Consider the following 25,669-nt stretch of genomic DNA (forward strand, 5'->3'; position numbering starts at 1 on the left):
CCAAAAGAGGGTGTCAGGTTTCCTCTGCTATAATTCCACACCTATTCCTTTGAGTCAGGGTCTTTTTATGAACCTGTGTCTTAATTTTCTCCATTAAGCCAGGAGCCAGAAGCCCCAGAGACCCTTCTGTCTCCACCCTTTCCTCAGAGCTCGGGTTAAAGCATATACTAGGTGTCCAGCTTGTCATGCAGGTGCTGAGATCTGAACTCTGGTCCTCTTGATTACACAGCAAGCGCTCTCAGCCACTGAACCCATCTCTCCAGGCCAGCAGATATGCCTTTAATCCTAAAGATAATTTGTTTGAAATATTTGCATTTTTATAACACTAGAATCATAGTGCTTTAATATTCATGAAACAAGAATTATTTTTTTTCTTTAAAATATGAATTATATTCTATAGGGGCTCTCTTTTAAAAATATAAAGTAAAAAGGCTGATCTACAAATTTGCATAAAAGTTTATGTATATCTTTTATTTTAAAAGGTATTATCTTAGGATTTACTTTACTGCTGTGAACAGATCTATGACCAAGGTACCTCTTATGAGAACAGCATTTAATTGGGGTTGACTTACACGTTCAGAAGTTCAGTCCATTATCATCAAGGTAGGAACATGGCAGCATCCAGGCAGGCTTGGGGCAGGAGGAGCTGAGAGTTCTACATCTTCATCTGAAGGCTGCTAGCAGGATACTACCTTCCAGGAAACTAGGATGAGAATCTTAAAGAACACACCCACAGTGACACACCTACTCCAACAGGGCCACACCTTCTAATAGTGCCACTCCCTGGGCCGAGCATATACAAATCATCACGGGTATTATGTATATAATCCTAGACACAATATAATCATTGTGGTTGTTGAGCTCAGTGTTCCTAGCAAAGTCTTCAGACACAGTAGGCAGCATACAAATCACTCATGGATCAAGCATAAATTTATACATACTAAAGTGTTTTATGAGTTTTAAGAAACTTCATCTCACTAGGTAATATAATAGATTAATTCAATATTCCAGAAATGTTTTATTATTGTAGAAAAGCAGAGATCTTGGAGCTAGAAGTCTAAGCTGTAAGTTCTGGACTTTTTGGTATTTGCTTTTTCTGACCCCCACACAGCCCCTGCTGCCCCTCCCTCCATAATCTCTGAATGCCCAGGGGTCTCATTTTGGAAATATAATGCCTTCAGCACAGTTTCTGTTTCACAGAATACAAAATGAAGAAAATTGTAAATTTTAATATTCTAGAAACATGAGATACTCCCATATATTTCAAAAGTTTACTTAACAAATCTTTAAAATATAGGTGTTAGGCAGTCTATTCAGGATAACTTTTATAAGGAAGCTTTTCAGTAATGTAGAGCGCTCATGTGATACTGAGCCCTTCTCCTCTGATTCTGTCAGCTAAGGACAGGACACAGATGTTCTTACTACAGACTCAGTGCAGATGCTTTTGATGGCGTTTTAAGGAATCTTGGGTTGCCAGCAAAGTAACTACACTTTAGCACTGCTCTTGAATTCTTAGTTATTACCAATTTAAAATTACTGAGGAAGGAGTAATCCTTTCTGGGACTCTCTCCTGTTCTTGAAGTTATCTCTCTTTTCTTTGAATGTGTGTTCATTCCATGGGCTTCAAAAATTAATGACATAGGTTAATAGGGACATTGTGTTATTATGAGTGGGTAATTGACATTTAATTAATTTTTGTTGTTGTTTTGTTCTGTGTTGTTGTTGTTTCTTTCTCCCTGCTCCATACAGGATTTTGCACTGTAGCCCAGGCTGGTCTCACATTCATAGACCTCTGCTCTGGCTCCTGAGGGCCAGGAGAGTAGGCGTGTGCCACCACAGCTGGTTTAATCGATCCTTAACAACAGAAATGTGCTGATAACGAATTAAAGTGACCATATGCCAAGCCCTAAAATGGATTTATTGCTTGTATACTTTTTGAAACTTTAGAATGAAATCTCAGAAATTGCTCTGGATCAGAAAGGACTTACCAATGACAGAAAAATTGCTTTCATTGATAAGAACAGAGATCTCTACATCACCTCAGTGAAACGATTTGGGAAAGAAGAACAGATTATTAAACTTGGTAAAATAATTTCTATGCGCTTAAAATTGTAATTATTCTGTTTCCCTTTTTTTGTTGTTGTTGTTTTAGAGGTTTATTTATTATTATATGTGGTTGTCTTTAGACACACCAGAAGAGGGCATCAGATCTCATTACAGATGCTTGTGAGCCACCTTGTGGTTGCTGGAATTTGAAATCAAGACCTTTGGGAGAGCAATCAGTGCACTTAACCACTGAGCCATCTCTCCAGCCCTATTCTTAGATGGTCTACCGTGCACTAAGCAATGTTTGAATGAATGAATGAATGAATGAATGAGTTTTAGTCTCACATTTCTTCACTACTTTGCTACTCAATTTCAATAGCAAATTTTAATTCTGTGGCCAAATCAGCACTGAAACACTTGTTGATTGAATTCAGACTGGGTCTAGGTAGAACATTCAAGTATTTTAATTTTTCATAGTTTTTTAATGTGTTCACTTGTTATACAAACAGAATATAGAGATATAGCCATTAAATTAATTAGGATCTTGACTGTCAGCTGATTTTAAAGATAGATTTTAACACCTGTTGACTCTAATGAACCATGACTATTCTTTTTAAATTAAGGAACCATGGTACATACTTTGGCATGGTGTGATACATGCAATATCCTCTGTGGACTTCAAGACACGCGATTCACAGTGTGGTATTACCCTAATGCCGTTTATGTGGACAGAGACATTCTGCCTAAAACACTGTATGAGAGAGATGCAAGGTAATGTGTCACACAGGATCCCATGTTGCAAATGAAGTCCTAATTGCCGTGCTCTGTCCTGGGTGTTATTTTAATGTTTAATCAGACTCAACTAAATAAATTGCTCAGCTAAAGCTGGTTAAGATTTAAATAGTGGACTCAAACTGAAAACAAATTATGAAAAAAAAGAAAACAAATTATGAACTATTTATAAATGAGTATAATTTCCAAGGTTTAGTAATAGCTCTGGTGAGGTTTTTCACTGTGCTTTAGTGACTTTTTTTGCTGCAGTATTTTGCAGCAAGATACACTTGGTGGCAGCTACCCAGCGTACACATTTTCATTGACTTTAAGAATTCCAAATTGTATTTTTGAGTGATGTTAAAGGTAGATTAAACCACAATTGCTGAAATGCTTTAAAAACAAACAAAAAAACAACACTTAAATGTGTCAGGAAAATTATCCCTAAATTCTTAAGAGAAACATTTCTTCCTCTTCACACAGCAGTTAAGTTAGCCCCACAGGCCTCAGCAACAGGTTTCCCAGCACACTCTCAGAGTTTAAGCTCAACTGCAACAAAACAGGGAATGCTGAAATAAAGGCTTGGTCTTAAAAGTGTGTATAAATTAGCCAGATGTGATGGCACACGAGTTTGATCCCAGTACTCAGAAGGCAGAGGCAGGAGGATCTCTGTGAGCTCTAGGCCAGCCTGGTCTGCACGGTGAGCTCCAGACCTGGCAGGGCTACATAGTAAGACTCCGTCAGAAAAACAAGGAAAACGATATTAACAAATTAACGAAAAGATGTCAGTCTTTTTATTTAAAGTTCATCTGTTTGTACTAATAGAAAGTAATTTTGGAGTTCACTTTGATTTTTTTTTAATCCACTTGTCTATATTCTCAAAACCAATAGCTAAGTTATTTGTTGTCATAATTTAAGGTTCAAGGGAGAAGATGCTAGTCAACTTTCTGTTACTAGAACAGTAGTTGAGACAAGCAGCTTTAGAGCAAAGGGATATTTTGGCGGAAGGCTTGAGAGGTTCTCTCTCGGCCATGGTCAGCTGGCCCCATTGCTTTCTGGGCAGCGGCAGGAGAATGCATGTGGCTGCAGTGAGTGCTGGGGCTGGGAAGGGACTGAGTAGAGGGACAGGACAGGTCCTAGGAGAGCCTTCCCGGCAGGCCCTGCCCCTGAGCAGGCCTTGCTGGGCTCACCTCTGACAAACCCTGTGGGGAGCAATCCCTCACCACAGGGTTCCAACAGTAGCAGAAGCCCACTGCGGATGCCAGGTGGGGAACAATCAGATATGGAATAATTTACCATTTTAAATTGTTGGTATATTTTGCCTCAAGTGTATATCTATCTATATGTTATATTGAAATGTTTATTTGAATATACTTTCTGTTTGGGGTTAAATGGTGGGTGTCAATTTTGAAATTATATATGTTAGAGTTATTTCCCAAATTTAATACATATGAAAAAATGTGTAGAATGTAGCTTTATGTTTTCCTTGTTTGTTTTCAACAGTGAATATAGTAAAAACCCACATATAGTGAGTTTTGTTGGGAATCAGGTGACTATAAGAAGAGCCGATGGCTCCCTGGTGCACATCAGCGTATCCCCGTACCCCGCCATCCTCCATGAATATGTGAGCAGCTCCAAATGGGAAGATGCTGTGAGACTTTGCCGCTTTGTTAAGGTACCTTACATATGGTGCACATATTGTACACTGTCTCCCTTTGAGAGATGAGTAATGGTAACACGTAAGGTTAGGGCGACTGTGAGCAGGATCATCCCTTCTGCTGCACTCGGACAGCTAGCTGAGCACAAATGCTGCTGCATGGCCTGTCCTTTGAAGAAGCCATAACCAGACCTGCAGTCTCCTACACTGGCCCAAGGAACCATCCTGTGGGCTTTTCTAGAAGTCAGACTCCTAAGGTCTGCTCTCAGAGACCCTGGCTTGCTGCATCCGAGTGGAGGCTGAGGTCTACATCTCAGGCAACTCAGATTTGCTCTTGCGTAGCTAAGATTAAGAATCTTTAGTTTAAGCTGGGCAGTGGTGGTGCACGCCTGTAATCCCAGCACTCTGGGAGGCAGAGGCAGGTGGATTTCTGAGTTCGAGGACAGCCTGGTCTACAGAGTGAGTTCCAGGACAGCCAGGGCTACACAGAGAAACCCTGTCTCCGGAAAAACAAATCCAAAAAACCAAAAAACAACAACAACCCTCCCCCCCCAAAACAAACAAACAAACAAAAAAACCAAAAAAAAGAATCTTTGGTTTGGATCAGCATTTCCTAACTGGTTGTATCCAGTATGCTCCAGACATACTTGAACACTGCTCTTTTTATTAGTTGTCAAGTAACACCCCTTAGAATACAAATTTGTGGAATGGCATTTAGATGTATTTCCTTACAGTGGCTTGTTGGTAGCATTATGTGAGAACCTCACTACTCCTTTTATTCCCTGTAAGTTATATTCTTTGCTACTTCTTGAAAAAAATTGGAAGCTCATCTTGAGTATATTTATTAAAGAAAAGAAATTCTTAATAACTAGAAATAAAATTGTTTTTTAGAAAATTTTATTTAAAAGTTCTCTGTCTAATGGTAATGTTTTTAAATCGAGACTTAGTAATTGGCTTTTTTTGGCTTGGTTGGTTTTTGGTTTTGTTTTGTTTTGTTTTGTTTTGTTTTGTTTTGTTTTGTGAGTAAGGTTCTTGCTGTATATCCCTTGCTGGCCTTGAACTTGCTGTGTAGACCAGAATGGCTTTGAACTCACAGAGTTGTCGCCTGCCTCTGCCTACTAAGCACTAAGTATAAATGTGCTACTGTGCCTGACATGTAACTTATTTTACTATCAGTTTCTTTTAATGTTATAAGTTTTATTTGTAAATCATTTACTTAGTTGTATCACCATTAGAATTTAAGCCACTGCTTATAGCAATACAGTATGAATCATAATGCAGCCAATACCTGATAGGCAGGCTATCTGAAGTGTGACCCTCAGGGGATCATGACCTATAGGCTGAGAACCACTGGCTTGTAGGTGATTCAGGCACCTACTTAAGGTCATTGTTTCACATTTCACTCAGGAGCAAAGCATGTGGGCCTGCCTGGCGGCTATGGCGGTTGCTAATCGCGACATGGTAACTGCAGAGATAGCCTATGCAGCAGTTGGTGAAGTAAGTAAATCCTATTTACGTAGTGCACAGTAGTTTTTTCTTATTTACCATATTTCTGTTATTACTGATTTGTGATAGACATGTTTCACTTCTTCTTTTTAGATTGATAAAGTTCGGTACATCAATGCTATAAAAGATCTTCCATCTAGAGAGTCAAAAATGGCCCACATACTAATGTTTAGTGGGAACATCCAGGAGGCTGAAACAGTGCTGCTCCAGGCTGGCCTCGTGTACCAAGCCATACAGATCAACATCAATCTCTATAACTGGGAAAGGTAATAAGAACGCTACCACAGTCCCAGACCAGGTTGGCCTTCATGTAGTCTTCTGTCTGCAACTTAGACCATTATATTTTCCAGTATTTAGTATTTTCTTCTTCTTCCCCCCAGCTCCCCACCCCCATCCCCCACCCCCACCCTGAGACAGGGTTTCTCTGTGTAGCCCTGGCTGTCCTGAACTCACTTTGTAGACCAGGCTAGCCTCAAACTCAGAAATCCACCTGCCTCTGTAGGCTGTAGGCTCAGTGGCCTTGTTTGTAGACCCTGTGCTGCTGCTTCCATGTCTGTGACGTCATATGCGCTTGGTCATGCTTGTTTAGAGGACCTCTTTTTCTTGGTTCCTCCAGACTCTCTGGCTCTTAGTTTGGTTTGGCTTTTATCTTCTTCATCTTTACTTTCCTATCTTATAAAAATCTTGGGTGTTTAAAGCTTATGCCACACATCCATACTAATTCCCTGCTGCCGACTTCAAATTTCCCTGCCATCCCTACAGGCTGCTCACCGCTCACATACCCTAATGCCAAGCCTGAGCAAGAACCTTGCTTGAAGATGATTAGACCTTAGGGAGATGAGAAAGAAGAGGAGGAAAAGAATGTCTCCTGGGTGTTCCTCCATCCCTTCTCTCTGGCTTTGCCTTTCCCCTGATTCTTGACTTTATCTAACTGTTGTACTACTTAACAGTGCCACTGCGTAGTGTATATGTTTGCATTTGGATTTGCCTCTTCTCCCACATTTCCTCTGTCTCATTTCAAAGGAACCAATCTCAGGCATGCCAGGCACGCATATATAAGCATATATTATCCCAGAATAATACCTTGTTATCTCTTCACTTGCATGAAGCTGGAAATTTGGGAATTACTTTTGGCATTTTCCTTAGCCTCTGTCCATCTTAACTGCTTCCCCTCCCCCACCTCACGCAGTGTTTCTAACACTTCATAGAAGCACCCTTGTCTAAACTGATCAGAGTTCTCTAATGTGAGAATCACTAATCTCCTTACCTCTATCGCGTCCTTTTCCTGCCCATTCTAGACACTATAATCATAGTCCAATCTTCTAGAAATGGAACTCTAACCATGTGACACATGACCTCCACCTCATTTAAATGGTGGAGTTCCTCATTGCTTGTAGTACAGATGCCAAGCCATGGCAAGAAGTCACTTCAGATAATCAAGTAATTATCACCATCTTCACATTCTACAGATATTTTTGAAACCATGTAGAATATTCCTGTTGCATATTCATTTACTCAGCATATTTATTGAGTCTACCGCCATAGGTGTATTTAGATATTTCAGGGAGATCTTCAAAAAAAAAATCTTTGGTAAAATGTGTCTTGTTTTGCTAGAGGTTTTGGTGATCAGGACTGGGAGCTTCAGAGTCAGGCTGGTTTCATTTCGTATCCCACACTTACTAGCTATGGACAGATTACAGATTATACATTTCCTATATTTAAGATGGTAAAACAGCCTCGGGATTTGTTATCAAAACTGAACTAATTATATCTGAAAATATATTAGCAAACTTTGTGACATTTAATATGCCTTTACTAAATAACGTTATTAGTCGTGTGTTATGTATTTGTTGAGTACTACTAACAGACTGTAGCACTGTGAATGCAGGGATGAACAAGCCCAAGAAAAGTCTATGGCAGGGATTTTGTTAAACTCTTAACTGGCATGACTAATATGAAAGCTATAAGTAGGTAGGATCTGTATTAATTATATCCTATATATAAGATATGTATATTCACATATACATGTATGTGTATATGTATTTGTATACTTAGATATGGTAGAATAATATATAAATTAGGAAACATGTACAAAGATATTCAAATATAGGGTAAGTAATAACATGGTTGATTAATTCATAGATTTGCGTGTCTGTGTAGCTGATGATGGTCCTTATTTAATTTCTGTTATTAAAGTACCCTGACCAAGAAGCTTCTTAGGGGAGAAAATGGTGTGTGTGTGTATAGTGTGTGTGTGTGTGTGTGTGTGTGTGTGTGTGTGTGTAGAGAAAGGGATTTATTTGGCTTACATTTCCAAGTTACAGTTCATCATTTTGGGGAAGTTAAGGGAGAAACATAAGCTACTGTGTCCACAGTCAAGAACTCAGCGAGAATAGACATTGCTTACTTGTTTGCTGCTGTTCATGCTCAGACAACTTTCTTTACCTTCCTACAACTCAGGGCCCAGGCCATAAGATGATGCCATACACCATCAGGGTCAGTCTTCCTACCTTAATAACAACTAAGAAAATACCTGACAGAAATGCCCATGGCCAACCTAATGTAGACAGTTCCTAAGTTAAGACTCTGCCAGGGCGATTCTAGCTCGTGTCAGGTTGATAGCTAAATCAAGCACAGGGAGCTTTTCTACAGGATCTTATTTTTACTTCATATATTTATAATTTTTCTTAGGACTGGGTAGGTGGTCATTCTCTCAAACAAAGGTTTTCATAGTTGAGATTTATCAAATATATCAAATGATTGCTTAAAAATGCGGAGGTGCTGTGCGTGTGAAAGGGAAGGGGGCTAGGGCTTAAGTATATTCCTGCACTTTTAGCAGCAGAAAAGGCCCACACTGTGCAGGCCAAAGCTGTGCTTCCTCGTGGATTCTTTGTTATGTGATAAGTATGGTTATTCTGTATAAAAATCTTGACTGTGTCATTTAAATCACCTTTGTCAGGTCCTGAGGCCCTATAGGGAGTGTGATTTACAGATGTAATGTTCAAGGGAGCTCCCAGTCTTTGAGGAATTATCAAAATTCCTCAATATAAAAACTATCAAAATTATCAAAAAGTTTAATTCGGTTAAGGAATTGTCAGTCAGTAGAGAATATGAGTCCGGCTGACAATGAGCACTTACAGACAGAAGAGCAAAGGGCTCTCCCAACCGAATGCCCACTGGTTAGGGTCTGCCTTAAGAAGAGGACTCAGCTGATCAAGTGCTTACCACGACATCATTTAAGGATCTTAGCTTGGATTCCAAGCACCCATATAAAAAGCTAGCTACAGCAGTGTGCCTGTAATCACAGTGCTGGGCGGTGGAGATAGAAGGATCACTGGGTTTTACTGGGCTTTACTGGCTAGCCAGTTTAGCTGAACTGGCAAGCTCCAGGTTCATTGCGAACCCTCTTTTAAAAGTAAGGTGTAGTGACAGACGAGTGTTCAGACCTAACCTGTGTTTATAACAGGATCCCTCGAAGGCTTGGGGACATCTCAGAAGAGGGAGCAGAAAGAATGTAAGAACCAGAAGGTAAAGAACTGCTCTAAATGCACTTGTCTGGGTGTGACCCTCAGTGTAGTCTTGAACTCACAGCAGTTGTGGTTACCTGCTCAAAACTTACCCTGTCAGTCATCAGTTATGGCTGCGGAGGGAGTCCTACAGCCCCACCCCTGCTTGCTCTAATATAGGTTACTGATAGGTTCTAGGAGATGAGAAGTCACTGAATAATTTTCTACCATGGTAACACAGAGGACCCTGGTTGAACTGAGTGTGTCACTTAACACACACATAGAGACATGAGTGTGGGAAAGAGATTTATAAAATGAATAGCGGGGATGGGGAGGAGATGAGAAAGTGAGAGATGATAATAAGAATGCCTTTTATACATATAAAATGTCAAGGAACACGTTTAATTAATTATAAAAAATTTTAAACAGTAAAGTGGAAACCGATTGAAGATGACACCCAGCATAGCCTTCTGGCACACACACACACACACACACACACACACACACACACACACACACACACGCCCGCACACACAGAAGACTATGCTTTGGAGTAGTGTTTGGTTGCTAGAATGCTTGCCTAGCATGTACAAGGGAGAAAAAGAATATTCAGCAAAATACATTAGGAAGAACCAAAAGGATGAAATTGAAAAAGACCTTGTTATGGAAAAGCATATAACAAATAGTGTTAAGGACCATCAGTCAGCCTCAGCAGTGAGCAGTTATTACAGTTTCCACGCCATCCCTTCTCCTACCATTTATTTTAAGGCAGACTACAATTATCACATTTTATCTGTGAGAATTTAAGTGTATATCTCCAAAAGATTTTAGGTGCCATAATACCATAACCATACTTAAAAAATATCAGCAATTATATAGTGTTCCTATTTCTCTGTTATCTAATGAGCATTTTTAAGGTTTGAAATAAAAGACCCATATTTTGTGATTAGTTGATACATTCATATACAGGTTTTTGTGTTTGCTTATAATTTTCCCACTGAAGAATCTGAGCCTATAGGACTTCCTATCTTCTCGACATTGTTGATTGCATCCTTATGGGGTCTGTCTCCTGAATTAATTACAGAGTCATCCTAAATCTAGAGCCTTAAAGGTTTAAATTTAATTGGGGGATAGAGAGAGGGAGCGTAACTACTGTAGCTGTAGTGTGTGTATTTCCAGGATGACCCATCATCTGTGGTTTTCTGATATTAGTAAGTGTTGATGGTCGCTGTTAGATATCTTACTTGTAGTTGGTGGAAGGAAGTGTCAAATGACACATTAGATTGCTTTGGAGGTCCCTGAACTCTACCTCTGTTTAAAGCTTCTAGAAGGGATGGCTTTTAATTCATTCATGTGTTACTCTGCTTGACAACCAGGCTCTTGCTGGTTGTGTCTCTGTATTTCATATTTGTGTTTGGAGGTTGCCTACACCCTGGTAGACTGCAGACTAGAGACTTGTGGGTAGGCTTGGTGTCTGCTTTGTACATTGTTACTGCTCTCTGAGAAACTCAAGTTAGGGGAGGAAGAAATGAAAGCCCCAGGTACACACTAACAATGTGTAAGTGCTAATAAAATAATGTCTAATCTTCTGCTGGTTATATAAAGGGCTTTTGATTTATTCAAGTTATGCAAAAAATCATATTTGAAAGTTATCATATCTTTTTATATAACTTCTTCCTATTTAAAATACATGGACTTATTCCAGCCCTAGAATCTAATGTCACATTTGTTTGGTTGCCAAACCATTTTAAAACTAGAGACAAACTGTTCCCAAAACCTTATATAATTTGAAGTAAGTTCCCTCCTAAATGTGGTAGAGAAACATTTTTTTTACCCAGTGTGTGTGCATTTAGAGAGTACTTAAAATAACTCATATGTAAATGTTTACTTTTAGCCATTACTCTTCAAATAATTAATGCATGTTTTATTGTTATAATAATGAGAGTAATGTAGAGAATGCTCAGGCCTAACCTCTGAATACAGGATTAGGTATTACACTGTCTTCTCTGCACAATTAAATGTATTGATGTTTGCATACCACATTACTTCCCCAGAATTTTTTAAAAGCCCCAATACAGAGTGGCTGCCTGTGACTTCTGCCTTCACTTTTGCAGGCAAGCTGCCCCAGCCCATCACTTACTGTTAGGTGCCAGTAGTGTGATTCAGCAGTCTCCACTGACACACACAGCTCAGCAGGTGGATGAGGCCCCCACTGCTCCTAGCACCTCTGCTACTCAGTCCTTGCCTTTTAGTTCTGACCTCAGTCCCCATCTGCTTGACTGCTCTCTGGAAAACTTTTTTTAAAATTAGGTATATTCTTTATTTACGTTTCAAATGTTGTCCCCTTTCCTGGTTATCCCCTCCCCCCAAAATCCCATAAGACATCTCCCCTTCCCCAATCAACCCACCCCTGCTTCCCTGTCCTGGTATTCCTCTACACTATGGTATCAAGTCTTTCCAGGACCAAGGGCCTCTGCCCCATTTGGTGTCCAACAAGATCATCCTCTGCTGCCAATGTGTCTGGGGCCATGGGTAGCTCCAAGTGTACTCTTTGGTTGATGGTTTTGTCCCTGGGAGCTCTGGGAGTACTGGGTGACTCATATTGTTGTTCCTCCTGTGGCACTGCAAACCCCTTCAGCTCCTTTGGTCCTTTCTCTATCTCATCTAATGGGGACCCTGTGTTCAGTTTAATAGCTGGCTGAGAGTTTCCCCCTCTGTATTTGTCATGCACTAGCAGAGCTTACCAGGTGACAGCTATATCCGGTTCCTGTCAACAAGCACTTGCAGGCATCCACAGTACTGTCTGGGTTTTGTAATTGTATATAGGATGGATTACTAGGTGAGGTAGTATTTGGATGGTCTTTCCTTCAGACTCTGCTCCACACTTTGTTTCTGTATCTCCTTCTGTGGGTATTTTGTTCCTCCTCCTTGGGCATCATTTGGTATGTGAATTGTGTCTTGGTATTCCGAGCTACTAGACTAATATCCACTTATCAGTGAGTGCACACCATGAGTGTTTACCATGAGTGTTCTTTTGTGATTGGGTTACCTCACTCAGGATGACATTCTCCAGTTCCATCCATTTATCTAAGAATTTCATTAATTCATTGTTTTTATTGGCTGAAGAGTACTCCATTATGAATATATACCACATTTTCTGTATCCATTCCTCCACTGAGGGACATCTGGGTTCTTTCCAGCTTCTGGCTATTATAAATAGGTCTGCTATGAACATAGTGGAGCATGTATCCTTATTACATGCTGGGAAATCCTCTGGGTATATGCCCAGGAGTGGTATAACAGGGTCTTCTGGTGGTGACAAGCCCAGTTTTCTGAGGAACTGCCAGATTGATTTCCAGAATGGTTTTACCAGCTTGCAATCCCCACCAACAATGGAGGAGTGTTCCTCTTTCTCCACATCCTCTCCAGCATTTGCTGTCACCTGAGTTTTTGAACTTAGCCATTCTGACTGGTATCAGGTGGAATCTCAGGGTTGTTTTGATTTGCATTTCCCTGATGACTAAGGATGTTGAGTATTTCTTTAGGTGCTTCTCAGCCATTCGATATTCCTCAGGTGAAAATTCTTCGTTTAGATCTGTGCCCCATTTTTTAATAGGGTTATTTGGCTCTCTGGAGTCTAACTTCTTGAGTTCTTTGTATATATTGGATATTAGCCCTCTGTCGGATGTAGGGTTAGTAAAGATCTTTTCCCAATTTGTTGGTTGCCATTTTGTCCTATTGACAGTGTCCTTTGCTTTACAGAAACTTTGTAATTTTATGAGGTCCCATTTGTCGATTCTTGATCTTAGGGCATAAGCTATTGGTGTTCTGTTCAGGAAATTTTCCCCTGTGCCTATGTGTTCAAGGCTCTTCCCCAGTTTCTTTTCTATTAGTTTCAGTGTGTCTGGTTTTATGTGGAGGTCCTTGATCCACTTGGACTTGAGCTTAGTACAAGATAAGAATAGATCGATTTGCATTCTGCGTGCTAGCCACCAGTTGAGCCAGCACCATTTGTTGAAGAGGCTATCTTTTTTCCACTGGATGCAATTAGCTCCTTTGTCAAAGATCAAGTGACCATAGGTGTTCTTTCTGGGTTTTCTGGATCTACCTGCCTGTCACTGTACCAATACCATGCAGTTTTTAACACTATTTCTCTGTAGTACTGCTTGAGGTCTGGGATACTGATTCCCCAAGATGTTCTTTTACTGTTGAGAATCATTTTAGCTATCCTGGGTTTTTGTTATTCCAGATGAATTTGCGAATTGCTCTTTCTAGCTCTATGAAGAATTGAGTTGGGATTTTGATGAGGATTGCATTGAGTTTGTATATTGCTTTTGGCAAGATGGCCATTATGCTGTACAAAATGAGAGACTCCAGGAGCCCACAGCAGTCAGTGTTTTATTGCTGTAAAGAGACACCATGGCCACAGCAACTCCTATAAAAGAAAGCATTTGACTGGGGATTGCCCACAGTTTCAGAGGTGTAGTCCATCCTTATCATGGCATGCACTGTGGTAGTACACAGGCAGCTATGGTGCAGGAGAACTAGCTGAGAATCCTAGATCCAGATCCACAGGCAGCAGGACTCTGGGCCTGGTTTGGGGACTTGAAACCTCAAAGCCCACCTGCAGTGACACACTTTAACAAGGCCACGCCTATTCCATCAAGGCCACACCTCCTAATCCTTTGAATAGAGATACTCCCTGGTGACCAAGCATTCAAATCTATTATCCTTTGGGGGACCATTCTCATTCAAACCACTAGAACAATATATAGCATATGTTGATAATTTTTTTTTTATAAGAAATCATGTTTCTTCATTTTGGCATTACCATTTGGCGTGTTGCTGAGTTAGATTCTTATTTTTATATTGTCTTTGATAGCTTGCTCAATTGCCTATCATTTGTCAATAGACACAGCATTATCCAAAATATTTTAAAACTTTTAAATTTAGTGTGGGGGGGGAGGGGGGAGAGATGGGAGTGAGGTAGAGTGCACAGGGCACAGGCCACAGTGCAGGCATGGAGGTTAGAGGACAACTCTGTGGAATGGATCTTTCTCTTCACCTTTATGTTGGTTGCCAGATTTGTATGTCCAGTCCCTTTTCCTGCCAAGTTATCTTGCTGGATCCCAAAAATTCTTTCTAAATATGTTTTTTAGTTTGGCTAATACTGAAGAGTTACAAGTTATAAAATATTAATGTTGTCTTGTCTAAACTAACAGATCTATAATAGTTGGCTCAGATAATTCATAATTGCCCTATTCATGTCATAGAGTATTAGAAAATTGTGAGAATTAATGTACTTTTGACCATTACGTTGACTGTCACCCATGTCTTAAAACAGGATGACAGTAGAGACACATGCTCCACTTGATTGTTCTTGACTCAAGTCCTATGAGTCAAGAATGGGATTCTGATTAGACTGAGACCCTAGTCAGGCTTACAGAAGCCTGGGCTGAGGTCATCTGTTCACCTCCTTGCAGATCATCACTAGGATAAGTGTGTTTCTTTGGTGTGATGCTAGTGTTTTCTTTCTTTCTTTCTCTCTCTCTCTCTCTCTTTCTTTCATTCATTCATTCATTCATTCTTTCTTTCTTTCTTTCTTTCTTCTCTCTCTCTTTCTCTTTCTTTCTTTCTTTCTTTCTTGTAATTCTGCTATTAAATTAAGGGCTTATTTTAAAATAGGACAGTTTTATAGATATACTGAATTATAAAATTTCAATGGCTTTTTAATATTTTCTTTAGGTGTTTAAATTTAATTAATTGATTGATTGATTTGTGCTCATGTGCATGGGTCAGAAGACAACTTGGGAAAGTTGGTTCTCTTCATCATCTGTGACCTAAGTTAAACTCAGGCTACCAGGCTTGGTGGCAAGTGCCTCTCCCTGCTAAGACACCTTGCCAGCCTAGCATGCCACATCCCAAGATTCAAATAGTAATAGCATTTAGTCACACTGGTTTTAATATCAATTTCATATTTTATATGATTTTAATTTGATATAGTACTGTCACTTTTTATTCTATAAGTTTGTTAGAGATTCATAAAATGCTGTATTTTACGATGATCTACCATCAAATGCCGAGTGTTCTTCATGCATGCTCTCTGCAGTACTCACCAAGGGAAATGCAAACTAGTGTCACTCAAAAAATGGAGAGCCCAGTGGGAGGTGGGTGATACACACCTTATAAGTAGAGCCAGCACAATAGTGCGCAGTTGTTATATTTGTACAAGAAGAGCTGGTCAGCAAGAAGGGGCGTGTCTCTTCTGGGCTTTGTAAAATACATAGCTAAAGCAGAAAAATGGCTTTCCAGTCTGCAGAGCAGTCACTTGTCCTACCTCTGACTTCAAAACTGTTGTGTAGACACAGCAATGTTGACAATCTGTAACTTCTCGTTACAGGGCACTGGAATTGGCTGTAAAATACAAAACCCATGTTGATACAGTTCTTGCTTATCGTCAAAAGTTTTTGGAGACATTTGGTAAACAGGAAACTAATAAACGATATTTGCAATATGCAGAAGGTGTAAGTATTATACAGTGCTTTACAGTGGTATGCATGCCTTATATGAAACATTCATCTTATGACAAAAGTTGAGTCATATGCTAATTTTTTTAGAAATGCCCATCAGTTTTTTGATAATCAGTTTGTCTTGAGGTTGGGTGCTATTTGATATTTTAAATAAATCATGTAGATGTCTAGAGAGCTAACTCTTAGATCTGTTTCCCTAATTTAGGAAACACACACACACACACACACACACACAGAGAGAGAGAGAGAGAGAGAGAGAGAGAGAGAGAGAGAGAATACATTCCTTCCATCAACAGAATTTTAGCTTATTTGTAAAACATTTTTATTTTAAATTTTGTGTATCTGTGAATTTGTACCTGCAGAGGGCAGAAGAAGGCATCATGGGTAATTGTGAGGGGCCTAGCATGGGTGCTGGGAACTGCACCTGCATCTTCTGAACAAATTCAGCAAGTAATTAAAAGGCTGTGTGGCTTCCTACTTTACACCAGGCCCTCACTGTCGTTCAAAGCCCTTACCATATATGACTTACATATTTAAACATTTTTATTGTCTGTCTCTGTCTTTATTATGTCTGTGAAGATAGGGGTTTTTAATGTTTCCACCCATTATTGAACCCTGTACTTAGGTCAAGGCTTGACATAAACAAGTGTTAAATATTTGTTGCACAGAGAAGGCTATAAAACAGGATAAGGACTGCGAACAGCTGATAGTTTTAGCAAAGTTCCTAGGTCAGTTATAGAGCCCTTGCCTAGCATATGTGAGGTACCAGTCCCTAGTTCCACGTTAAACAAAGAGTTCTGAAGTGTAGCTGGTGAACAGCCATTTTACGGTTGATTCTCTCTGGAGAGAGAATCAGAGCCCCAAACGAGGAGAGTGACATGGCAGCTCTCAGAGACAGAATCAGAGGCAGGTGAAGAGACCTTAACTCTGGTTCCTGGAGGCAGTGTCCTCAAGGAGTCAGGGATGTGAAGAGGTTAGCCTGAGGCAGGAGGACAACAGCTGGGGTGAGGGCTAGCAGGTTGCTGAGTATAAGGATGGAGAATTCGGTGAATTCATGGCTGATTACCACATTATTCTTGGTTTAGTTAGGCAGCCAACCTTTACTAAGAGTAGGCAAGCCAGCTACTAGACAGCGAGCCATTAAATACAGATTGTTTAAACGCTTTCATGCGACTAAGAATAGTTTGCCAAATAGTTTGGCAGCTCTATAGTAGAAAGTAAGGCTTTGATGTAGAAGTCACTTGAAACTGCCAGAGAACAGGCACTCTTATCTAAAACATACTGTTAAAAATATTCTTATTTGGACTAAATTATCTGTAGAACACTGTCCTAGGACTGGATAAATGTCAGGTGATGAGAGTCATCTTCTGCAGGCGAGCGTCAGGGGATGCCTTCATTTGCTTGTCAGCCTGTAACTGATGATGGCTGCAGCTGAGGTGATGAGCAGGCTGCTGGGGCAGCGCCGAAGTCGGCACTTGGGAGACTTGTGCTGTGACTACTAGAGAAGCACGTGTCAGTCCGTTTAAGGCTGGAAGAAGGCCAAGGCAGCCAGCAAAGTTTGCCTCCCTTTTTATAACTGCTTTGTTGAACATGGGAATGCATGCATTGCCATTTAAAAATAACAAGTTGTGGCCTGAAAACCATTCTTCCACTAATCTAGTATTTGTCCTGCTTCTCAGCAGGCTGTCATTTGATTCTTAGTACAGACAGTTATAATCTAGGCTAAAAAGAAATTCTATTAATTATTAATCAGTCTGTCTTATATATTATAGATAAATGTGTACAATTATTTTTATGGCCACCAAAATATCAACAAATTACTTAATGGAAATTTAGATATAGCATATTGGAATAAAAAATAACTAAATGATTTCATCAAATACTAGTAGCACAAAATAGGCCTGCAGTTCTATTAAGATTGAGCTAATCTCTCAGTTTCTTCAGGTGAGTCTGCTCAAGCAGCAGATGCTGCTTTGGTTTGGTTTTATGCTGTTTATTCAGCACCCCTGTGTAAAGGTGTAACCCCTTTACATGTAAAAGGTGACACCCCTGTGTAAAGGTGTAACCCCTTTACATGTAAAAGGTGAATCCCCTGTGTAAAGGTATAACCCCTTTACATGTAAAAGGTGACATCCCTGTGTAAAGGTGTAACCCCTTTACATGTAAAAGGTGAATCCCCTGTGTAAAGGTATAACCCCTTTACATGTAAAAGGTGACATCCCTGTGTAAAGGTGTAACCCCTTTTTTACATGTAAAAGGTAGCATCTTTGTGTAAAGAGGTAAAAGCCTCTTCACTTCTGACTGTTTCACAGTTTAAACTTAGTCTAGGACCCAGTTTTTCCCATGTCTTGCCTCAGAAGACACACATTCCTAAATAAGTGATCTCCAATTTTGTTTAACAGTGGATTCCCAAAGAAATAAATATTCCTAAATAAATTTCTCATAGAACTCAGGGCCAGAGGAGTCCTTTCCCAATATCAAATCTAATGAATTTAGAAAGAGATAGGTCTAGACTAGGGAATATGTGCCCTTGTCCTGGATAAAAGAGAGACAGATAATATTCTTGTTACCCTCCTGTGACTGCCACACTCTTCTGTCACTTCAAGGCACAAGGGCGCCACTTCTGAAATGACATTCCCTTGTCTTTCCTTGCCAGCTGGGCTTCTGATGGCTTATGAGATGTCCAGAGCATCCTAGGGTGCAAACACACCCTAGCTGCTGCCACGCCCGACTGCTTTGTTGGGGTCAGAGTTGCTGTTCTACATTGTCCCTAAGTTTCTGTGCAGACCCTGAGCTTCTGTGGATTGTCCATGTGCTTGGCCCAGCGCTGCACGGAACTTTGGTCTGAGGAGTCTCGGAATGCGTCTTCCTTGTGCTTTATAAGTCCTCTCTTGATCTCAAAGGCAGCGCCTGGGTTTTCAGCATTACTTCTCATTAACTTCTCCTCAGTTCCTCTGTCTATGTTCTGGAAGTCACATATTCTGTTCTTATTTACTCTTGCTTACTTTGGATTAACTGAAACCACAGGATGTAAGTACGATTCTCTTTTTCCTTCTGTTGTAGCTCCAAATAGACTGGGAGAAAATCAAAGCCAAAATTGAGATGGAAATTACTAAAGAACGAGACCGATCATCCAGCGGCCAGTCCAGCAAGACCATGGGCCTAAAGCACTGAGGGCCACGCTGACCTCTAAGCTAGTCCGAACTAACCAAAGATGTGCATGTTTGTTTGCTTTTTAAAAGGGGGCATATTTTAAGGCTGGTGCTTCCTGTCATGGGAGAGCACTTGCCTAGCATGCTTGAGGCCCTGGGTTTGACCCCCAGTACTGTCAAAAGAAAAAGGCATTGTGTTTGACTCAGTGCATGCACTTTCTGTGTATTTGATACTTACGGTACATTCAGGAAGGTTAAGCACAAAAATCACATATAATTCCATCCTTTATATTTTTCTAGTCTAATAATTAAGAAAATGTTTCTATATGCTTATCTATGCTCGAGGAGTGCTCGAGGAGAACATTCCAGGGTTCTCTTTTCCTTTTCTTTATTTCTGGTTCTTCAGGATGAATAGGTATTCTTATAATAAAGCCTTGAGTTATTTACAATGTATGTTATTGTTAATTTCTATTTGAAATACAAACTGTAAAGTACCTCCCATCTTTATAAAGCAAAAATACAGGAGAAAGGGTTCGGGGAAAATGTTACAATGTAGATAGTTTATGCTGAAGTTGATAGTTCAAATAGCAAAAGCTGGGAACAGCTCTGATGTCCATCAGCTGCAATGAGATAAAACCATGTGGTATTCACAGGCAGTGGAGTTATTCTCTCATAAAAGGATCGAGCTGTGCACACGCCGCAGTGAATGAGCCTTGGAGAACTTCCACTAGGTGAAGTAGACCAGACGTGCACAGCCATCAGTCCTGCGGTGCTTACACAGGCACCTGGAATATGCAAGTTCTTCCAGTCAGAAAAGAGACAAGAGGGACAGTCACTGGAGGAGGGGAACTCGGGATTGCATTGTGTAATGTGTGCAAGTCCTCTTAGGGGTGAGAGAGTTCTAGAAATGGATAGAGGTGATGGTTGCATAACATTGTGAATGTTGTAAATCTCCGTTGTACTCTTTAAAAGGATTAAAATGATAAATTTTGTTTCCAAGTTTTCTTTTGTTTTTGTTTTTATTTACCATAGTGAAAAAGTAGGCAAATTGCTTTTTTTTTTTTTTTTACCCTATTGACAAAGTGGACAAACTGCATTTTAATTTTCCCTGACTTCAGAATATTTGTGCCAAAGACTTAGAGTCTGAATTTTCAAAACTCTCTTCACTGGATGAACCTGTTTGTCTGGCTTTAATGGATCTGCAAATCTCCAAAAGCTTTTTAACAGTGACACAGACATCCCTCTAAAATGCCCTTGAGCCTGCTTTTGGGATTGGTGCATTACCCAGCTCATGCACACGCTCTTGGAAAACACGGCCCCTTACCCTCCACTGTCATTTCTCATGTAGGTTTCCTTCCTAGAAATGCCCCTGGTTCCCGATATGTACCTTTTCTTTTATGAAATGTTGGACTGTTCAATTCTTAGTTCAGAGTTTGGATACATGGATGCATTCAATTCATGAAATCTGAGGAGTTGACTTATATGTTATACATGCTTTCTACATTGTTAAATTTCAGTGTAATGTTTCAAAAATAAAAAAGGGTTAAATTTTATGTCTAGTATATTAAAAAAGAAGTCTGTTTGTGTTGTTTGATAGCTAACGATTCACTTCAGGCTTGACACTGCCTACTAGAGTCGGCGGCAGTGGACACCACAGGCCACAGATGGCGGCTGGGCTGCCCCGAGTCCCCAGGCTATCTGCACTTGTGTTTGACATGGCTGTACCTTGGAGGTTCCCATAAATCCCTCCTTTTCAAGTTGATAACTCAGTAGAGTCATCTGTGGAACTCTCTGAAGGGCTTTCCTGAGGTTCGATGTGGAAGGACAAATGGACGTGCAAGCAGGTACCCAGAGGAAGCACAGAGAGCAAGCCCGGGGAGGAAGGGCACGGTCAGAGCTTCCTCATCCTCACTGCGTGAATTCAGAAGATAAAAAAGTCTTCTCCATTCATGAAAGTGTTCAGCAGGACGCATCTTCCATGAATCTGGCTGTCTTGGGTTTTCTCAGTTTTGTTTTTTAAAATCAAGGTTTAATTGTATATGCATAATTGATTAAAATGTTTATTTCGGTCTTGTAAGCGTTTTTGTTCCTGTGCTAAAACACCATGACCAAGAATAACTTAGGGAGAAAGAATTCATTTTGTTTTCAGTTTCATATTACTGTTTGTCATCGAAGGAAGCCTGGTTAGGAATCCAAACTGGACAGGAAACTGGGGACAGGGCTAGACCTCTCAGTCAGCTGAACTCCAGGGAGCAAAATGGGTTTGGAGATTGCATTTATTTATTTGGCCAATGAATCTTATTGAGGCATTTTCTGAAGTCTGTCTTTCCAAATAACACTAACTTGTCTCATATTGGCAGTATAAACCAGCCAGGACAGCCATGCTGGTAGCTTCCCCACTCACTTCTGCCCTGAGATATTTTTCTGGCAATCACATCCCATCTAGATTTCTTTCCCCAAACCACACCATTTATTATATCAGATACCCTAGCACTCAGGACAATTCTGGGACTTTGGGAGGTCTGTGCCACTTACCTTCCTTCTCCCAAATATCAGGTAGATTCTTTATCATAGCCCACTCCCTGGTCTTTGACACTTTTATAGTAAAAAAAAAAAAAAAAAAAAAAAAAAAAATCCATACCCTACTGAGCATAGCAAAAGCAACATTTGTAATTTCCCAGTGCAGTTGGCAGCACTGATATCAGACTCTTAACCAACCAGGCCAGTGTGAATCACCAATTGTGATATAAATGTAACAAAAGATACCTGAGCCCTACCTAGCCTCTATTAGTATGAACGTTCACAATTTATAATGGTGACTATACCTCAGATGAATACATGGCATCATCCTTCCAGTCATCAGGTACGATTGAAATAAGACATGGTCTTGTCCTCCTCTAAGCCCCTGTTGAGACATTACCTTAATCACGGCATTCTGTTTCCTCCCCTGGCTCACTCCTGTATCCTTAGGTACCAGTCCTCTACATCATCCATTTCCCTCTTTGGAAGGGCGTTGACCATTGTGCTGACCTAGATTGTAAGCAACAGTACTGGTTAGCAACTACTCTTCCCTCAGTCCACTCCACGTAGTGTAAGATTCCAGTGAGTATAGAATCAGCAAGCTGTTTCTATCAATACACAGCTCAGTACTAGTTTATCTACAAGGTGCCACGGGCTGAATAGCTTCTCCAAATCTCACGTTGAAATTTAACCGCCATAACGAAGGTATTAGGAAGTAGGACCTTCAAGGAGTGTTTGGGTCATGAGGACCCCACCCTCACAAGAGAGTGTTGGTAGAAAACTTTTCTCTCACAGCAGAGATCTGATCCCTGGCTCCCATCCTCAGCTTATTCTCTGACTGTGCTGTGCTCTCCACCCAGTCTGGATGCAGAGATGAACCTCCTCAGGTCTCAGCTCTTCCATAGTGGGCTCCTCAACCTCCAAAGCCATGAGAAAGAAAGGCCTTTATAATTCATGCATTTTCAGTATGTTGTTAGAGCAGCTAAGACCCTCACCCCCATCGGATGCTTAGGGGTTTAGATTCAAAGATTTAAAGTCTTGATTTCTTATTCAGGAAATCAACTTTGCTTCCCATATTTGCTGTTGCAGCTCTGGTCCTGACCACTGCATCTGGTAGTGGTCCACTTTCATGTCTGTTGCTGTGATCATAAAAGAAGCTTTGTAGGATAAAGGGTGTGTTTCTCTTATAATCCCAGGTTATAGTCCATCTAAGTACTGTAGGACAGACCTGACTACTAGCCTACTACTCTCCCAAGAAACTCTCTTCACAACCAATGAAGTGCAGCAGGAACAGTGTTGGTTACCAGTTGGCCTATATGATTCAGGGATGATATTGCCCACTGTAGGTTGGGCCCTCCTATATGTTATTTATTAAGACAACCCCCACAGAGATAACTACAGACCAATCTGATCAAAGCAGTTTTTCACTTGAAGTTCTCTGTTGAGATGACTGAAGGTTATGCCAGGTTGACAAAGCTAACCAGGACAAACAGGAAGAAGGTTAAAGATGGGAAACAGTGTAGTCACAGGATCATCCTTCCTGCTATGAGAATTGTGTAGTCATAACAGAATTTTTCTCTGGCCCCTACTCTCACCCCCCACCCCAAGCCAGCAAGAAAACAGGGATCTGTCTAATGCAGATCCTCCATCTTCATACTGACACCCATGAGGAAGGCTAACACACTAGGCAGTGTGTTCCCTGACTCTTATAATCAATGATTGTTTCAATTGCATGCTACATTCTCAGAATAAGGCTTGGCTCTAAGTATCCTTTTGGTATAAGAAGGTGGCTCATGGTTGACTTAGTCTAGTGTCTTTTTCTCTGGTCCTTATATATATATATGGTATATATAAATAATATATAAATAAATGTGTATGTATATATATTCATATATATACATATATATGTTTATATTTATATATTCCTGTGCAAATTAAGCTGATCCAGAGTGTCAGCTTTGTCAGGACCCATTTGAAGCTCTCCCCATCCTCCATCTCCCAGATCTCCCAGCATCAGTCAACTCCTCAGTAGTTTGTAGGGCCTTCTGCTTGGAGACTATGACCTAGACTTCTATCTGCAGGAGAAGGTCCTCCATTCCCCTATCCATCTCTCCCCATTCTTGTTAAATACTACCATGTTCTCAGGCTTTAAAGGGGCCATGACGAGAATGCCACAACAGCAGTCCAGATGAGAATCTACGCTTGGTAGGTTCTGTAGCAGTAAGGTTTGGTGGGATGCCAGGCAAGTGAGACCCCCTAACATTTCCCACACCCTGTGTGACAGACCTATTCAGTGGGTATGATTAGCATAAAACTGAGTCCTGCTGTCAACACACAGTAGCTGCTTTTACATGGAGAACTGGAAAGCACCTTCAGCAAGGGCACTTCTTGCTTTTTACCGCAGCTTGTATTCAGTCCTCTAGGATGGCCGTTCCCTCTGGAATAGTCACTTGCCATGTGACTGGATGATGTGTAGCTGTCTGTGATCGTGCCATAGTGAGCTCTCAGGAGATGATTAACTTTTTAAGGCTATTATTATAACTGATTTTGAAACCAAAGACCCAGAGAAACCTTTACAGACTGTCAAAGATTCTTAGCTGGACCTGCAGAAGCAGGAAGTTGTCAAGAATAGAGTGGGCTACACAGCAAATTCCAGACCAACCTCAGCAAAGGGGTGAGAGAGTTTGTTACAAAAAACTCAAAGCCAAAACAAAATAGAAATTCCCAAGGAGCTAATCTAATACCAGGTACCCACAAAATGGGGCAGCATTTTAATAGATATGGATCTCACTGGTTTCTTGGTTTTTTCCTGTTTCGGTGTGGAGTATTTTCTTGGTGGAGAGGCCTTCGCAGTCCCTTAGCTGTGCCAGGACAAGTTCTCTTGAGGTAAGTGACCATGTCTCAGACTTATTAAAATTTGAGCTTGGTTCAGGGTCAAGGTTTTGCACCTCCTTATATGTGCAAACCAGCTTCCTGTTCTAACACTGAGGCTGTCACTAATTCTCAATCCATTGATAAAATTACATTTTACCTTTATCAGCTGGTTGTAATACAGTTACAGTTTCATATCATGGATGACTTGTTTCCATCTATGGCTTCATAGGTACAACTTTAACCCCTATTGTCTGGTACAGACAGTGGCTGTGTGCTATGGTTTGAAGGTCCTTGGAGGCTTCATGCATTGAAAATTAACCTCCATTGCTAGACATTTAGAGACTGAAAACAATCTAGCTGACATTTACAAATGGGGGCAAGGAGGTAGATTTAGATAAAATCATTATCATGACATCTCAATGATTGGGGTTCCTTCTCAGAAGAGGGGCAAAGATGAGAAGACAAAATATATACATGCACTCTCCCTGTCCCATGCTATGTGATGTCCTATTAGGCTCTATTAGGGACAGTTTTTGATGCTAAGGTCCTGTTCCCCTATTGGTTTTTGAACTGTCAATAAAGAAAGCCAGGTTGGGGGAGGGGAGAGGAGGCAATTGCTGGGCAGAAGGTATAGGTGGGACTTCCCAGTGGCAGTAGGGAAAGGCAGTTGCAAGGACGGAAAGGGAGTTTTTGCCATGCTTTGGAGGGAGAAGCCAGCAACCATGAAGGTCTCAGGAGGAGCTGCGGCCTGTGGCCACTACTACAGGCAGGTGGCCAGGGATGTTTGACAGGGGTTGGGTGGGACCAGTCACTGAAGTTTAGGGCAGGTAGGAGGAGCAGAAATAAAAATATTATCAAGGGCACACTTTTCCAGGCAGGAGATAGCAGCGCCCAGCAATTGTGCCTTAAGGCAAGTTGAAAAGGAACAGACGTGTGTGTGTGTGTGTGTGTGTGTGTGTGTGTGTGTGTGTGTGTGTGTATGTATGTGTGTGTGTGTGTGTGTCTTTTGTCCAAGGATTCAAGGGAAGTTGGGTGGGTGCTGGTAGTGCAGACCACTTCCCAGAGCAAAGGCAAGAGCATAAAACAATAAGCTACATCCCGTATGCC

The 25,669-nt window shown here is 40.7% G+C and overlaps 1 protein-coding gene across 5 annotated transcripts in view; it reads left to right on the forward strand.

The window, feature by feature from the left end:
* The window catches only part of Ift80 (intraflagellar transport 80), a 102,518-nt gene extending 81,273 nt beyond the window's left edge, over positions 1-21,245 (forward strand). For 4 of the 5 annotated variants that reach the window (XM_052180372.1, XM_052180371.1, XM_052180370.1 and 1 more), the window contains 7 exons: positions 1,948-2,083; positions 2,670-2,817; positions 4,321-4,492; positions 5,882-5,971; positions 6,074-6,246; positions 15,887-16,010; positions 19,080-21,245. In XM_052180372.1, the coding sequence (XP_052036332.1) occupies positions 1,948-2,083; positions 2,670-2,817; positions 4,321-4,492; positions 5,882-5,971; positions 6,074-6,246; positions 15,887-16,010; positions 19,080-19,190 (954 nt within the window). In that variant the 3' untranslated portion in view covers positions 19,191-21,245. The remainder of the gene's footprint in view (positions 1-1,947; positions 2,084-2,669; positions 2,818-4,320; positions 4,493-5,881; positions 5,972-6,073; positions 6,247-15,886; positions 16,011-19,079) is intronic. The other variant, XM_052180374.1, reaches the window with a different exon arrangement.
* Positions 21,246-25,669: the final 4,424 nt, after the last annotated feature.

The sequence above is a fragment of the Apodemus sylvaticus genome, chromosome 4 (assembly GCF_947179515.1).
Source record: "Apodemus sylvaticus chromosome 4, mApoSyl1.1, whole genome shotgun sequence".
Classification (NCBI taxonomy): domain Eukaryota; kingdom Metazoa; phylum Chordata; class Mammalia; order Rodentia; family Muridae; genus Apodemus; species Apodemus sylvaticus.